The sequence below is a fragment of the Fomitiporia mediterranea genome (genome assembly GCF_000271605.1).
Source record: "Fomitiporia mediterranea MF3/22 unplaced genomic scaffold FOMMEscaffold_3, whole genome shotgun sequence".
Lineage (NCBI taxonomy): Eukaryota > Fungi > Basidiomycota > Agaricomycetes > Hymenochaetales > Hymenochaetaceae > Fomitiporia > Fomitiporia mediterranea.
Genome location: NW_006760388.1, coordinates 598,271 through 614,766, shown reverse-complemented (window position 1 = coordinate 614,766; position 16,496 = coordinate 598,271). Strand labels below are relative to the sequence as shown.

The following is a 16,496-nucleotide window of genomic DNA, read 5'->3' as shown; positions in this document are numbered from 1 at the left end:
ATGATGTATTATATAATATATGTCTAATATATTTTTAGTCTCATTCACACTATCTCACTCAGTGTAAGACTATTGATGAAGGTCCATGTGATACAATACAAGCTTATTTGTCTGAACCTTGAGTCTCTACATCAACTATTCAGTCTTCAGGTGGAGTTATACAATACTAGTATTCTGTAGAGGCATATCAGCCTAGTGTAGCTTGGATGGGAATAGACTTTTGCTCTGCTCCTGGTAAGCTTTACTTTCTGTTATATTTTCCTTATATATTTAAGAGTCTTATCTATTTCTTTGTTATAGCTACCTCAGTTGATACAGAAAGAGCATTCTCTGTTGGAAGGTGTCAACTTAATTTTATACAACATTCTACTTCTTCAAACACTTTCAAAGCTAAAATGGCTGTTGGTTCTTGGGATGGAACTCCTTTATTTCCTACTATTGATCATGCAATTGAAATAATTAGACAAAAGATGTCTTAATCAACCATTCCTTACTTTTTTCACACTGATTTGGAGGACTTTCATTGTAGAAATTTAAAATATATACCCTAATAATGTCTTTATTTATTACTAAATGAAACAATTATATTGTATATACTTATATTTAATGTGAAACAATAAGATTATCAACTGAGAATTAAGTAGAAAAAAGAATAGTTATATTCTACAGTGGTACTCGAAGATTGGCACGGTACGGTGGTTTACCGCGGTAAGAAAAAACCACAGTATGGATCGCGGTACGCGCGGATGGTTACCATGCCAGGGCCTACTTGAACAGCACCAGCCTGCTTACACTAAGAATTGGCAATTTGGCATTCGGCGCGGTCACGAGACCCTGACTTAAAAAAATATAATAAAATTATACGCACGTGACTGACTTGCACTGAATTCCTGGTTCCAGTTGACAGTTGTAAATGTAAATTGTAATTGCGATTTGCCGTTTTGCAGACGTTAAGCATTTCGTCCTGAAATGCAAGGAGCATACCAACCCTTGGCGAGCGTGCTTCAGCGTAGAGCAGAGCTCTCGAAGCAGTTTTCTGCTCTTAGGCGTGTCCGACCATGCGTGCCGTTCTGGAGGCTCGCCGCTCATCGTATCCCTACCTTATGGACATTATACCGTGGAATAATGAAGCACGCTCCCGGAAGTAATGTACGTCCCATTGTACTAGATCACTGGGAGATCTTTGAACGTTCAATGAAGATTAGGTGGCGCATGCGCATGTTCTTTGACCAATACAAATGCTGGACAAGCCCCAAGGCCACCCGCGAAAAACTGCTTTTGGCTTACAAGGTATAGGGTACTCGTTCAAAAGCAGCATCTCCCTTTTCTAAAACGTCATGTAGTACCTTGATTCCTTTCGCTCCGCTACGGAGGGTGATAAAAGGCTGCAGCATGTTTTAAGGCGCTATGACTCGATGATTGCCGCAAAACGAGCTAAAGAAGAAATGAAGAGTATGATATTGGAACAAATGGTGCGTCGATAACCACTTGATTGCCTTTATTGTATTATTAATGTCTCAAATAAGGCATGGCAAGAGCGTCTTCGCACCCGGCCCATAATGACTGGCGCGTTTTTTCGTCCGTCGGTACTGAATGGTCCCTTACCGCGACTAAAACCGCAGCCCGCGCGCATTTCTATGATGATACGACATAGGAGGCTTCAATACGGACGCATCGGGCCCAGATATGAGCAGCTTCACGAGAACCGTAACGATCTTTGGCTCGAGAAACGATTTGAGGAGGGATTGCTAGTACAAGAACGCAGATCTGGAAGTCCGGTTGCATTTGCCCCGGTATTCGAGGACAATCTCGAATGGAGTGAGTGTACCTGACAACTCACAGAAAGCATTCTTACGCTGTACCCCCCTTTAGACCGTGCCATCTTCGACGAACGCACAACGATTCGCGAGAGTATTACTCGTGCAGCGCAACGTGCACTTACACCCTATCCACCGGAGATGCTCAAAGCAATCAAGGAAGCACGGCGCGAGAAGATCAGGAATAAGACCCGAGAGCGCGAACGGGAGCGTCGAGGAGAAGTACTCAGATGCACAATCGAGAGAAGCCGGAAGAGGCCACCAGCACATGTCCTTGCAACAATGCCGGTGTGGAAACAACGTGCGGATAAAGTAGTACGGGGAGTCAGTGAGGTTGGCTATGTTGGAATGATGAAAAGCAGGATGGGAGTAAAGATGAAGAACCCGAATCTCTGGAGAGAGCTTGAAGGCGAAGATGTGCATGTTGAACAGGAGGAGAAACGCAAGGTACGCGAGGGTGTTCAGGAGAACGAACAAGTAAATGAGCATCTGAATAATGCCAATGAAGAAAGGGGCAAATAGTTTTGCACTTATTGGTTATATCTTTATTCTCCCTCTTTTCATAGTCGTCTCCAGTAAATCATCTGTGGGTTTATGGAATAACGTCTATTGAGCACGTGATGCCATTTGCACTTGATCTGTGCAACTCTGACCGTCAAACAGCGCAATTGTCCTCTCAGCAACATTAATTCTCATCAATTGTCGTCCCCGTATATTGACGACCCGTCAGCATTAGCATCTCGTCGACGAGCTTATGCAGAATGCAGAACGAAGAAGACGTCAAGATGCTGATAAGCATGATGGGTAACGATCTCGACGCGGACGTCGCGCGTCGGGTGCTCGCAAAACACAACAATGACATCCAAACAGCCGCGGACGCAATCCTCGCAGGCGACCGTGGTGAAGAGGTTCCAACAGCATGGGAATCAACTGATCCATTCGAGTCAACTACAAGTATGAGCGGTGCACTCAATGTGCCTCGTCGTCCAAATACACCTCATACACCGGAAAGAAATGCGCACGGTGGCAAGGATGTAATAGACTTGACTGCAGAGACCGATCCAGATCTTTCACGCGCACTTCAAATGTCTCTTGAGCAGACGCAGTCTGATGGCCAAAATGAGAGTACCTTTCGTCCAAGTGATAGAGCTCCCGACCCGAATTGGGCAATGGTTCCCTCAAACGTATGTCACTTTCACCAGGATCTTATATGTGGGCTAACTTGTTGTCGAGTTAGGTCCCGACTACCACCGTGCAGGAACAGGAAGACCAGTCCCTTAGCAGAGCAATCGAAGCGAGCCTGAGTACCAGTTACATTGAAGACAAGTATGAAGACTTACCGGATGAAGAGAGAGTCAGAAAGCCTGGGCAGTGAGCACAGTTTCTGCATTACTTCTTTCAGACTTTAATATGTCCCCCAAGTCCGTTAGCTTTGCGTACGGGCTACAATGAGTACTATTTTGTGACACTCGTCCTGCAAGCATTATTCCATGTTCCTCAGGTTCGCCAACGCATCGCGCTATGGCGATGGACAGGAAACGAAAGCGGGAGACAGCCTGGTTCAGATTCTCCAGGTACATGACTTTGTTATCTCGATGCTAGGCAGTCCGTAACTTACAATCTACAGAGTATTTACCCTATGCCATCAGTACTATATTCACTTATACGGACCTTGCTCTTCCTTCGTATATATCAATTGATGGTCTAAATATTGTGGCAAATTACAAGGGCAGACTTGCTACTACCGCTTCTGACCTCCTGGGGGAATTATCTAATGGTAAACAATGCATTCTTTTGCGATACGTTTTTAGGGATCTAACCTGGGCTACCTTCCTAGAGTTCTATTCCTATGTTGCAAGGTCTATTGAAGATCAGTTACGAGTAGATAACTCACAGGGTTGGGAGCGGTCCGTTCTGATCGATTTTCCGGAAAGCGATCACTGACCAATTAAATGGTACCACAGCCTGTTCCACCTCCGCTATGCACCAATAGACGCCCGATCACCCACTGGTCTAGCCACAGACGCGAATGCTCCTGGGATCGAGAGTGCTCGATTCGCACCCTCAAAGGGTGGTTCAGAGACCGCATGCGTCCGTGTCGATCTCAGAGGTCCAAACAAACCTAACGATCTCCTGTCATGCTTATCAAGTCAGCTCGGTCTAGCGACCCCTCTATCTCCAGATACCAGGATTAACTCCGCTTTTAATTCACCGCGTCAAGCCCTAATAGCTCCTTCAGATGTAATTGCATTTGAAGTGATTCGATCTGCTCAATCCCTTGGCCAGGTCCAAGCGCAACAATCTTCCACCAGCTCTACTCCGTTCAGATATCCCTCGCACGTCTATCTTGACCAGTTCTTGCTACAAAATGCCACACTAGCTTCTGATAAACGTACTTTGAGAAGGGACATGGAGCAGCAGCTTCAGGAATTAACATCAAAGAAGGATGCGTTAATCCAATTTGAGGCAAGTTCGTCTCTGCTTATTTACCATACTTATGTGCAACCATGTTCTAATTGACGTTTATGTAGGGCAAAGATACACGAAAATCACTCAGTTCCGCCCTATACTACTTCGAAAACGTAGCAGCGAAAGATAATTCTCCATCTCGTGCTGAGGACGTGAAATCTGCAGCCACACGTCTGCAAAAGATTATTAGCAGAATGAATACCGAAATACAGAGTGCGTCCAGTTGTTTACGAATATGTTCTCCCGTCCTGATTAAGCCCTTGAAGCACTTGACGCGCAGATCTCGAACTTGCAGGAGAAAATCGAGAAGGTCTTTGATGACCCTTCGTTACAGAGGCATCGTGTACGATTTGTTGCTTTATTTAACATAGTGTTATTTGACTTCCATCGCATTTATGCAGTATGACTTACGTGCAGTGCTTGTTCACGACGGCCTTTTCGGTCGGTCCCATGTACATTCATTTGTACAACATGGTGGAAGATGGTGGAAGTGTCAGGACGCTACCGTAGCTGAGGTACGACTCATCATCAACCGAGTCAACGGCTTACCTTCTGATACCTACCACTTCCACAGGTATCCGAAGAGGTAGTGCTCACCGATACGACGGGCTTGCATCTCGGCGCTGGGCCGTACATGCTTATCTACAGCCGAGAAACAGACGAAGTCGACCTTAAATCGCGCTGGCCTACTTTCCTCAAGGTTTGTACTTTCGCATATTATGCATGCTGATTATTTCTTTCTTAATATTGGTCCACGCAGAACAACGCAAAGGCAGACAATGACAACTTCCTGAGTGTGCTCGACAACATTGCGCCAGATACAGCTGCAAATCTCCGATCTACGTACGCACCTTCTCCGATACTCAGGGCGGCATCTATGCCTGGATCGTTTCCCGAGGACGAAGGCGGGGCGTCGAGGAGGTCGATGTCAGCGATGTCGATCGTGGATGAGGATGTCGAGGAGAAAAGGGACGAGATGGTTGTTGCATGATGCAGATTTTGACACTGGTCATCCTTGATATCGTTATGAGAATGTATGCACTGTAGAGAATCAGCAAGTGTATTTCTGGCTGCACAGCGCGGGAGAAAAGCATAAGGCTTACAGTAATGATTATTGAAAGAGACCGCATTGATGGAAGGTGACGGATCAGGCAGGGTAGACCGATCGGCGCGTCGTCGTTGCGTCATAGTATTAGTAGTAGTCGTCCTAGCCTGGCACACCAGTTGTGGTAGTACTAGTAGTACTTTGCCTCCTGCACTCATCTGCCCCTCGAAACTATTAGCATCAGCATCAGCGAAAATGCCAGACCTACCTATTGACACGAGCAATCCCGCCGTGCGCGACTTCCTCATGCTCACTCGGTAAGTCTTCCTATCGCCACATGTACGTATTTCACCTGAGACTCAGTTCCTTTCTGCACATTCGCGGGCGGGTATGTCTAGGTTGCAGGTCCTCACTCCGCTTTCGCTCCTTATCAACATAGCCGCAGTCTGTGTTTGCACGTTCACTTTATCCCCTAGCCTAGGTACGATTGCCTCCGAATCGTAGAATGCTTAGCGCATCTGACGCAGAACTCTTCGTATTCTACTAACAATGTGGAATCCAATAGGGGAGATTGCACGAATGTACCCGACCTCACTGACTCCGAAACCGTCGCTTATAGGAACATACATCGCCGCAGTGTATATCATGCAAATCGGGTATTGCATTATCCTTGTCCTTGCACGCAAGACCGAGACCAAGGTACATGTTCTGCATCCTCCTCACTTCGCACTAGCTGGGAGCCATACTAATACCACTTCAGCAAGCACTCATCAAAGGTACTGGCATTTCCCTTGTTCTTGCAAACTGGGTCTTGGGTTTCTGGGCTATCGCATGGGTAGGCAGCATTTCACACCAGCCTGCACTTCGTCTGAATCTGACCAAAATTCTCTCTTTTTCCATAGTCTCTCAAGGCGTTCATCATTTCCTCAATCCTTTTGGGAATACTTATCATTCTCTTGCTCTACTCTAACATTGTACTGAACGTGTATCACCCGATCGCCCTTGCTCGTCCACTCGACGCAGCATTCATACATGCACCAATTCGACTCTTCCTCATCCTCCCCCTGACTGTACTTTTTCCTATCTCACTCTTGTGCGTATCATTCTATCATGGTGATACATGCCATCGACGGGTGCCATGTTGCTAATGCGCTCTTCCTCCTTCCAGCATTGCCGTTGGTCATTACTGGGAACAGGGTGATACAAAGGCCTACAATAGCTACGCATGGGAAGGCTTTGGTGTATTCTTCGTTCTCAATGTTCTCGGTGCCTTCTTCATCGCATGGAGGCGCGATATTGTTTGGACTGTAGGCGCAGCCTGGCTAGCGCTTAGCGTGTGGCAAGAGACACCAAAGAGCGCCCCTGTCTCGGTATGTGTCCTGCGCATCTAACCCTTGCTCCAAATCTCCTCTTGTCACTTTGTATCTGAATTCGGATTATTTCTTATGCGTGTATCTCCGCAGATAACAGCTATTGTTTTCACAACATTGCGATGTAAATATATTACGAGTACTTAGTCGCAGTCTGCTGCGGTGCATCCCCAGCCGGGTATATTAAAGAAGAGCACTTATGAGTACTATAATCGTGGTCAAACCTCGCGATTCAGTGCGCGATTCACCTGCGCGATTCACTTTCATGCAAAGTGAATTGCGGACCCCGGAACCCCAGCGATTCGGGGTGAATCGCGCTGAAAGGTGAATCGCACTTTGACGCGTTTCGCCTTGCGATTCACCCCTGCGATTCACCTCTACTCATATCTATTTCCAAATATGTACATGTATTACAAAAATAAAACTAAGCTTCTTTTCACCTCTAAATTCCAAAAACAATAAGATGATTTGCCTCTTCCTCGTGAGCACTACAGCATACATACTGTCCTCTGTTCTGCAAAAAATCCTTGTGTTCTCTGCTACCAAGCTCTGTCATCTTCTTGCACATCACTGCACACATATCAAGTCCTTCTTGACATGGCCAAATGTATATGCACAAAAAAAACTATTTCTTTAATTTTATATTATGTAATTTTAAGATCAAGGGTCAGTATATTGAGGTGAATCACACATGTACAAGTGTGCTGGTCAAACCTGCACGCGCAATTCACCTTGCAATTCACCCTCTAGAATCGCAAGGTGAATCGCACAGAGAATCGCGAGGTTTGACCATGCCTATTACTTTGCAGATTGCCTTTTACCCACGTGAGTTTGTTACCGTACATACATAGATGGCAACAGACACAGAAAGAAGTATCACATTATAAGTAAGCCCATACAGTACTTTGCCATGGTAAACACAGAATCAACGCCCCTGCTGTCCCTCTTCTGAGTCAGGTGGGAGCGAAATTGCGCCACCACGCCTCCGACGATGGAAGAACCTCGTCATGTATGACATGATGAGGACGATCGGATGTAAGAACCCGGCTGTTTCATCTCGCATTGCCTTTCCAAACCGGACATCCTCTCCAACCGATTCGTCAATGCATCATCACATCAACGCATCAAACTACCAGTTCAGAGTCGCCACAAGGAGTCAAGACTTTTCAACACAACTTTCGTCTTCATGAAACTAACATTCAATCCCAAGTGCCAAATTCAGTAAAGCCAATCGAGGACGCCACACGGCTTCGAACATGCCGCATCGCTTCCCTTCGCGGGATAACGTGTTTGGACCTGGATTGTATAGACCACGCGTTAATTCCTTTTATATCGCCTACAGCCATTACCCCCATTGTCGCTGCAAATCATGGTCCATGCCTAAAATAGATAAGAGTACACAAGCACCCTGAAGATTTGCGAGCACAGGCAAGCAATGAAGCCCTTGCTCTACCTCCGTAATTTTTTGATAATTAAAATCGAAGAGGTAGTGGCGCTCTGATGTTCGAATAAGGGGGGAAAGTACCCTTTTCTGGATCGCAAGAGACACCACTTGAATCTGGCTTCGACAAAGCAGCGAACGAGCGATTTGTATAAGCTATTCGGTCGGTGGCTACGACAGGACCATCCTAAGTCACCGCAGTCGCCATGCACATCGAGTAGCGAGCCGGAGTCTCAACGACCTAGCACGAATACTAGTGTTGCGCCGTCTGACCGTATCAGCGAACTCGGATTCGAAGTGGGCGAAAGAAACGAGGCAGAACTAGGTCCTCCACTAGACCAAGGGACGAATGTAACGAGCACGGACTATCGACCTTCCATTGAAAGCAGATACATAGAATTGGATTTGGAAGTTGATGGAGAAGAAGATAGTTGGTCAATTTCGGCGTTTTACACTGATGCCCAAATTGCACATGGACAGTCTAGTAGACAGGAACAGGAGCAGGCACCAAATGACCAAGTGCAACCTGAGCAGGAAGCCAATCCGAACCCCGAGCCCGAATCAGAACACGTCAAGCAACTTCGCTCCTGTGAGCTTCCTTTCTTGGCAATATAGTCTATGTAGAAACGTTGACAGCTGTCTTTCCTAGTACTTGAAAAAGACACAGAATCCGAGTGGACGCTTCACCTTACAACCTGGCAGTCACGAGAATGCATTGAAAGTGAGTAACGCCTTTTTTAAAGCAGAACATAGTTCGTCCGAACAATAGGGATACGTATTTTTATATTTTAGTTGCTAAGAAGGATCGAGTCAATGACCGAGTTGACCCCATCGTGCGTTATGTTCGGTGGTCTAGAGAAGGGCACGACACCATCGCACGAACGCTCTCGGAATACTTGCACCGCCATACAGATGCCCTCAAAAGGCTCCATGACACGGAAACGCCGTATACAGAGAGGCTACAAATCCGTAAGTGGCAACTTTCCATTCGTTTCTTGCCCATAACGGCAGAGCTCCTTCTTCAGTATTTGACAGTCATGGCTTGAATTGGCGAGTCGAAGGACGAGAGTCCATGAAAACAAAAATGGCGCGCATTGAAAGTACGTAAAACCCCGAATTCCGCGTTAGCAAACCAAGTACACCAACTTTGTTGCTTTGAAGTCACAGCACCAGGTTCGCCGCGCGGGACACGGACGTGTATTGGAAGGTTTGCAACGGGGTGGAGCGGCACACCTGAATCAATTGCAGAAGGACTGTTCAAGGACTGGGCATTGCGTCCAGAAGCAGTCTGGGTGCTCAGGAGTGGGAGGAAGGAGTGGGAGCAAGAGACCTGGCGATGTTCAATCCAATCCTAGAGTCCGAATCAGGAAGTAACGTCATGACATAATATCAGATGAGCTATAATTATGCATTACCCAGAGCGGCTTCTGTTCGAGAGTCTTCGAGGCTCCTCTTCTCCATCTTTCGGGCGACGTTCACCGATGCTGCAGCAGCCGTCATCAGCCGATGTTTCACGGCGGGCGCGGAAACACTCAACATACGACTCAGCGGCCCGCAATCCACAAGGTCCATTGTTGCACAGCAGCCATTTTGCTAGTCTCCAACCAATGAATGACTCTTCATGTCGAGGCGCTATGTTTTATTGCAGAGGAGGAAGGCTAATATTGGCCGTGCTGATCTCTTCTCAATCACCCAAACTGACGCCATCAATGCTTCCGAGTCCATCACAGTCCATCTTGCCGCCGCCTCTCGCGGATCGTCAAATCTCCCTCAACTCCGACTTGCCGGCAACTCGCATAATGAGGCACACACGCTCACGCACTGCCTTCCCTGCAGAGCGTCAAATTAGTAGGCCGTTAGAAAAGTATAAAGTCATCGGCTCGGCTGGGTCCAATAGTCAGGATCCTCCTACATTCCACTACCCCACCTACTACAGCGTATTCTCAGTATCCTCCATCCTACTCTCAAATACTTTTTCTACAATGCGTGCCTTCACTGTCCTCCTTTCCCTTGCCGGTGCTGCCCTTGCACAACGAATTTCTATCGGTGCACCTAGTGCAGGCCAAACACTCACCGGAGGGAAAGACACTTCAGTCTCCGTCCTGAAGGGTGTACGTCTTCTTTATCTTTCGTTAAATTCCTTGTTATGACCTTGTTCTAAATCACTCCTGCTATAGGACACATTGACCGGCTCCACAGAAATAGGTGTCAGCATCCTCATACACCACTGCACACAATCACCCTGTGAAGATGCTTCGGAACAGATGGGTTCCATCCTATACTCAGGCAGCTTCAACCCTCAGCGTGGTCCAGGCTTCTTCGGGGAGCCTGTCCAGAACTTCACCGTAACAATACCTGACGGCTTCCAGCCAGGACCAGCAGTGCTAAGTGTTGCACATGCAAATTTGGTTGGGGTGAGTAGCGACTGTATTATTACTGCGCCAGATTTGGGCTTGATTTACTGACCATCATTCGTCTATTTTGAAAAATTACAGGCGGGTCCTTTCTTGTTCTCTGAAGTAGCCAACGTAACGGTGAACGTTGCTTAAAAACGTTTGCACAACGGACTTGGTCATAGGACTTTTTTTTCTTTTTTGATTGTTCGCCTTGGCTCCGATCTGTGGACTTCTAATCGGACTTCACCAAACCAAAAATGTTCACACTCATTCGAACGTGCGCGAATCCATAGACATTGTTTGGTTACTTTTTTTTATTTGGACAGTCATTCATGGTAGTGTTTATTACATGTAGTTCTAATCATCATTGGTATGTTGGGAGAAAAGAACTTGTAATTGTGTAGTAATACGGTACAAAGGAATCAAGATACTTTGATCGCTTAGTTCTTAAATTTAATTCGGCGTATATTGCGATGAAGACGCGTTTACTTCAACCCGTATGGATCATTGGATATTGAAACAATGGTAGGTTCGAGGGTCAGAAGTAGAAAAGCGGCAGAAGGGAGAAGGGTGGTGCAGATTGAACCATGTGGCTCTCCTAAATACTACTATATTTCTGTGGGTTTCCCTTCCGAATTTCTTGTATTCCAAGAATTAGAACAGCGAAGAAGTGCATGGTGGATTGGCACAGGGGAGATTCTTCGGACATACTCGATCTACGCCGAGACGGAACAGGCATACGTGACGGGAAAAGGATGACGTGATGCTTGCACACAGTCAGATGACGGGTTTAAGACAGGTAGTGTCGGTGCAACAGATTTTGTGTAAGGAACGGAATGGACGAGTCCTTATTTGGCTGATCGACGCTCCCTTTGAGACGCCCAGCTGTTGACACTCACGTCCCGGAATGGTCCTCCGCCGTTTGTCCCGCCTGCCCCTCTCCCGCCGCATCCTCCCATTCTTCTCACAACCCCGCACCCCCGCATTAAGTCTTCTTCGCGCCCACAGTCCACCCCCACACGTTCCCACCATGCGCACACTCACAATCGACTCCCTTAACCCTGCTATCCGCAACGTCGAATACGCTGTCCGCGGTGAACTCGCCATCAAGGCAGAGGAGTATCGTGTTCGCCTTCAGAAACCCAACCATGGCTTACCCTTCGACCGTGTCATCTCGAGCAACATCGGAAACCCTCAGCAGAAGGGTCTTGACCAGCCCCCGATCACTTGGAATCGTCAGGTAAGTCTTCTAATGTGTTTGTTCTTGCCTCGTCGGGCGTACTTGCCGAACATTAATCATGTATACTTGTATCTCCATCCGTCTTTTCCTCCCCATTGTCTCTACGTTGAGGTAAACTGACTTGCTAACCAACGTCTAAGATCGCTGCGCTAACAGAATATCCCGAGCTCATCGAGAAAGCACGGAACCTCTTCCCAGAAGACGCCATCGAGCGCGCAAAGGAGCTGCTAGAAGAAGTGGGCTCCATTGGCGCCTATTCGCACAGTCAAGGTATCCCTCCCATCCGACAGAATGTTGCCAACTTCATTGCAGGTGCGTGCCAGCTATATCAGCACTTGTTAAAATCTCCCCCTGACATGGTTCTATAATTAGCACGTGACGGCTTCCCGTCCAACCCAGACCACATCTTCCTCACCGCCGGTGCTTCTGCTGGTGTCTCCCTACTCCTTAGCATGCTCATCGCAAAACCCAACAAATCCGGAGTGCTCATTCCTATCCCACAATACCCTCTTTACACTGCTACGCTCGCTCAATACTCAGGCGTTCCTGTCCCTTACCACCTCGATGAGGAATCTGGTTGGTCTACGTCTCCCCAGCACATACGCGAAGCTCTCTCCAAGGCTCAGTCAGAGGGGATTGACGTGAGAGCCTTGGTTGTAATCAACCCAGGAAACCCAACGGGTTCACTCCTCACATCTGCCGTCCAACGCGAACTTGTCTCCATCTGCAACGAGCACGGTCTCGTGCTTTTCGCGGACGAAGTCTACCAGGAGAACTTACATTACCGCGACTCAACGCCCTTTACCTCCTTCAAGAAAATCCTTTGCGAGATGACCAAGTCAGACCCAAAGATTGATGTCGCCCTCGCCTCGTTCCACAGTACCTCAAAGGGTGTAACGGGCGAATGCGGTCGACGAGGAGGTTACTTCGAACTCGTCAACGTCCCGTCATCCATTATTTCCGAAATATACAAAATGGCTTCTGTCGGACTCTGTCCTCCCGTCCCAGGACAGATTGCTGTAGATTGTATGGTCCGACCCCCACAACCGGGATCCCCTTCTTACGCACTTTGGAAAAAGGAGACAGATGCGATACATGCTGCACTAGCACATCGTACCCGCACGATGGTGGAGAAACTTAACGCCCTTCCCGGAATGTCCTGCCAAAGTGCCTCAGGGGCTTTATACCTCTACCCGCGCGTCTCCCTCCCCGCGAACGCCATCGCCGCCGCACACAAAGCCGGAAAGAAAGCCGATACCTTTTATGCATTGGCGTTGTTGGATGCTACGGGTATCTGTGCAGTGTCAGGAAGCGGGTTCGGTCAACGCGGGGACGAAGCGAACTTTAGGTTGACTTGTTTATGTGCGGGTGTGGAGGAGTATATTGGTAAGTTGGAGAAGTTCCATAGGGAGTTTATGGAGAAGTATTCGTAGAGGAGATTGTTTGGTTTTCGACGTCCTTCGTCTTGGTTTCTGCGTTTCACGAAATGCATATCATACTCACCACATCGCACCACTCACGCTAAATAGAAAATTGTTTAAATTCACCGCAAATAGAGAGTAATACTTCCCTGGCGTATTTCTCAAACACCTTACAATTCACAATTCATCACTACTGAACCCCCTTTGCACGTTTTCAAGTCTCTCCCCCCCTCCCCTCCCCCCGCGTTAGTACAACTACTTGTACTCGTATAACTGAATACACTGCAAGGTTCCACGCCGATGAGACCTATGTCCCACCTTGGTTTCTTATCCATTCACTGTTCACTTTCTTCGTTCCATGGCTGACACAATCACAGTCGCAAGCGAGTAATAAGTTATCTTTCATTCCTTTCGTCCAGTCTCTTTGACAAGAAACGACCAACCAACCAATCAAAAGGCTACGCACGAAGCGAAGTAAAGAAGTCTCCGAGATGAACAGCTCAAATGGGGGAGAAGGACAAGAAAAATGACTAGCATTCACGAAGAAGAAAACACCCGGAAGGATGGGGGGAAAGTAAGAGTATAAGAGTGCTGGGGACAGTGTATACATGCCAACAGAAAATCTCTGTGCAATGATGAAAGCAGCAGGGAATTTTATAAAACTCTGTAATGAAGCTGAGGATGGATAAAAGGGAAGAGGAAGAGGGAGTTCAGTGCACAGTCCAGCGCACATGCCCGTAAGTACGCTCCTGCGCAATTAGGAGGAACAAGAGGAGAGGACGAGGAGGAGAAATAGAGGTTAGAGGAGGCATAGAGGTAAAAGATGACGATGCAGAGGAGAGAGAGGAGAGCGAAGAGGATGAGGAGAAATATACGATAAAGAGAAAAAAAGCGAGAGTGAGTGTCCGCAGTGCGGGGTATAGAATTTACGCACAAAGCGTGCAAAAGGTCAACAACACAACACAGAAAAATAGATAAAACAGAGGTACAAATTTTCGATTCGGACGTGATTTGAAATTAGTTAAATGACAAAGAAGGGTGCGCCTCGGCAACAGCAGAAGTAGGTGAAACATCTTTTGAACTGGGTAGCGATGCACTGAGGACAGCGACACTAGGAGTACGACCACGCTCCGGTGCAAACGGCTGAACACGAGACGCGGGCCATCCGCGAGCAGTCTCCGTGACAGAGGGGAATGCAGGTAATGCCCATGAGCCTTCTGCCGAGCCAACGTTATGACAGCTGGTGTTATCCTCTGTGCTGTGCCACTGGTCGCTAACGCTAGAATTCGCATTAACGTTATCACTGCTGCTATTCTGTGCCCAGTAACTCATGCCTAGACTTGACCGTGATCGGCCACTAGAATGCGATCCAATGGAGGAGGAACGCGTCAAGGCGGGAAGGCCAGGGTTAGGCCGTGCAACATAATCCGCATCAACCACAGTCGAGAGATAGTCAAATGCATACTCTTGCAGCTTAGGCTCCGGGACCGCGGACGGCGCGAAACGGAATTCGCCATTGCCACACTGTTGGATTGTGAGCATCGGGGGAGCGGAGCTGGAGAACGGATCGGTAGAAGTGCCAACCAATTCTGACGCACTTTCTTGAGCCGAAGAAACTGCCGCTGCTGCCGCAGCGGGTGCATAATTGAAGAGTTCGGATTCAAACATGTCTGTAGTAGAGTTCATTCCATTGACGTCTCCAACGTCCTGGTCACTACCACTCAGATAGGCGTCATTATAGTCGAGGTCAAGGTTCCCTAGCCGCGGCTGAAGATCAAACTGGTTGGGTGCTGTGGCGAACTCAGGATCTTGCGCCTGGGCTAGGTCTCGAGATACGTCAAGAGACTGAGGAACACGAAGAGCTTGGGGTTGGTCGTGGCGAGGTTCGGTATAGGTAAAATTTGCGGAAGAGTTTGCAGACGAGATGTCAGTTTCTCTGGGAGAGGAATTGCTATTGGACGCCATAATCTCGCGGAGCCATGCATCGACATCGACGGGGCCAAAATCGAGAGCTCCATAGTGACTTGCAGAATCCTGCGTGTCGTAGGCAGTAGCCACGTTGTTGACGTCGTCTAAGAGCCTTTCGCCATTTGGCCACGCCGGAGATGATTCGGAACGTGTACCAAAGGTCTGCTGCTGGTCATATGATATTGGTGGAACTGGATAGATATACCCGTTCGATGCATCGAGGCTAGCTGCCACTGCAGCTTCGTGGCCACGCATGTCGTGGGCTCGAAGATGAGCATCATGAGCATGGCCGTACGGATTAAACAGAACTGAACCGTGTGTTAAACGCGCTCCGTGTCCGTGAATAAGAGCATGTTGTTCTGGCTCAATATGAAGAAGCCGCTGCGACAGCTCGTGTGCGTCACCGGGGTCGGACGATGGACGGTGCAGCGTTGGCGCCGTTGCCCGAATATCGCCGATCTTTGGACGCGATGTTGGTGGGGTTGCGCTGCGTTTCGCACGCGGCGCATGGCGGGGCGTACAGCAGCTACATGATCCACCCTTCTTGCATGTACACGGTGGTAAGCCAACATCTATACTCAAGACACATTAGCAATCCCGCTCAATGCGAGGGGGCAGTGAGATTCGCGGACTTCTCTGGACAGCCTTCGACTTGTTCGGTCCACGCGAGGACACATCCTCCGAATCTGATGCTGGTGCAGACCCGCCGTGGAGGCCAAACGGGAACGCGGCACTTGGTGTAGGCCCTTTGCGATTGGCTAGACACAAGCGAGCCACGTTAATGACTGCGAGAGGCGATGGAACAATCGAGTCGCAACTTGCCTTTCTTTGCTGGGATACTATGAGATATGGCGTCGGGATCGTCTCTCCCCTCACATAGACACTTGACATGCACTTGTTTCGTCTTCCTAAGTTCTCTGCAATGCTCGCACTGAGTGATGGGGCGGCCTTTCTTCTTGATTTCGAACAGGGGGCGCTCGGTGTGGTTGCACGTTGAGGATCGATGCCCCTTGATGCACGTCTCGCTGCAAAGTAAGAGAACTTAAGAGAAAGACCAGCGGATACGGTGCGCATTAACTGCTCACCACGCGTACTTCTTGTCGTTAACGAAAACCTGGGGGATCGATGAGTGTCAGTTAGGGATGACGCCCTACAGAGCGCGGGGTATTAGCTGCTGAAGAGAGACGATGCGTACCATAGTTGTGATGAAGAAAAGGCGACGCCCCGGACTCGCTGGCAGAGTCTACCGTCCGAAACGCTCTCCGTGGTCGTTATTGGGAACTCATGCTGTCCGGGCCATCGACATTAAGTATGTTCGGGGGGAAAGGC

At 48.3% G+C, this 16,496-nt stretch overlaps 6 protein-coding genes across 6 annotated transcripts; 5 read left to right on the top strand and 1 right to left on the bottom strand.

The window, feature by feature from the left end:
- Window positions 1–206: 206 nt before the first annotated feature.
- FOMMEDRAFT_77929 (uncharacterized protein) lies at window positions 207–479 on the top strand (the record flags this gene model as incomplete). Its single annotated transcript, XM_007263404.1, has 2 exons — window positions 207–234; window positions 301–479. The coding sequence occupies 2 exons, from the start codon at window positions 207–209 to the stop codon at window positions 477–479; spliced, it is 207 nt and encodes a 68-aa protein (XP_007263466.1).
- Window positions 480–969: 490 nt separating this feature from the next.
- Window positions 970–2,339, top strand: FOMMEDRAFT_103305 (uncharacterized protein; the record flags this gene model as incomplete). Its single annotated transcript, XM_007263403.1, has 5 exons — window positions 970–1,149; window positions 1,201–1,290; window positions 1,344–1,472; window positions 1,527–1,818; window positions 1,873–2,339. 5 exons carry the CDS (start codon window positions 970–972, stop codon window positions 2,337–2,339), a joined length of 1,158 nt encoding a protein of 385 aa, XP_007263465.1.
- Window positions 2,340–5,586: 3,247 nt separating this feature from the next.
- Window positions 5,587–6,722, top strand: FOMMEDRAFT_78728 (uncharacterized protein; the record flags this gene model as incomplete). Its single annotated transcript, XM_007263402.1, has 6 exons — window positions 5,587–5,648; window positions 5,730–5,812; window positions 5,897–6,030; window positions 6,092–6,166; window positions 6,234–6,424; window positions 6,500–6,722. 6 exons carry the CDS (start codon window positions 5,587–5,589, stop codon window positions 6,720–6,722), a joined length of 768 nt encoding a protein of 255 aa, XP_007263464.1.
- A 3,402-nt stretch (window positions 6,723–10,124) lies between these two features.
- FOMMEDRAFT_78189 (uncharacterized protein) lies at window positions 10,125–10,691 on the top strand (the record flags this gene model as incomplete). The annotated part of the gene is made up of 3 exons (XM_007263401.1): window positions 10,125–10,253; window positions 10,320–10,556; window positions 10,638–10,691. 3 exons carry the CDS (start codon window positions 10,125–10,127, stop codon window positions 10,689–10,691), a joined length of 420 nt encoding a protein of 139 aa, XP_007263463.1.
- Window positions 10,692–11,470: 779 nt separating this feature from the next.
- FOMMEDRAFT_17661 (transaminase) lies at window positions 11,471–13,517 on the top strand. The gene is made up of 3 exons (XM_007263400.1): window positions 11,471–11,778; window positions 11,919–12,090; window positions 12,151–13,517. Exons 1-3 carry the CDS (start codon window positions 11,569–11,571, stop codon window positions 13,209–13,211), a joined length of 1,443 nt encoding a protein of 480 aa, XP_007263462.1. The 5' UTR covers window positions 11,471–11,568; the 3' UTR covers window positions 13,212–13,517.
- A 2,500-nt stretch (window positions 13,518–16,017) lies between these two features.
- Window positions 16,018–16,284, bottom strand: FOMMEDRAFT_44365 (copper-fist-domain-containing protein; the record flags this gene model as incomplete). Its single annotated transcript, XM_007263399.1, has 2 exons — window positions 16,018–16,192; window positions 16,253–16,284. Coding segments are annotated over 2 exons (207 nt in total), but the record flags the coding sequence as incomplete, so codon positions are not given.
- Window positions 16,285–16,496: the final 212 nt, after the last annotated feature.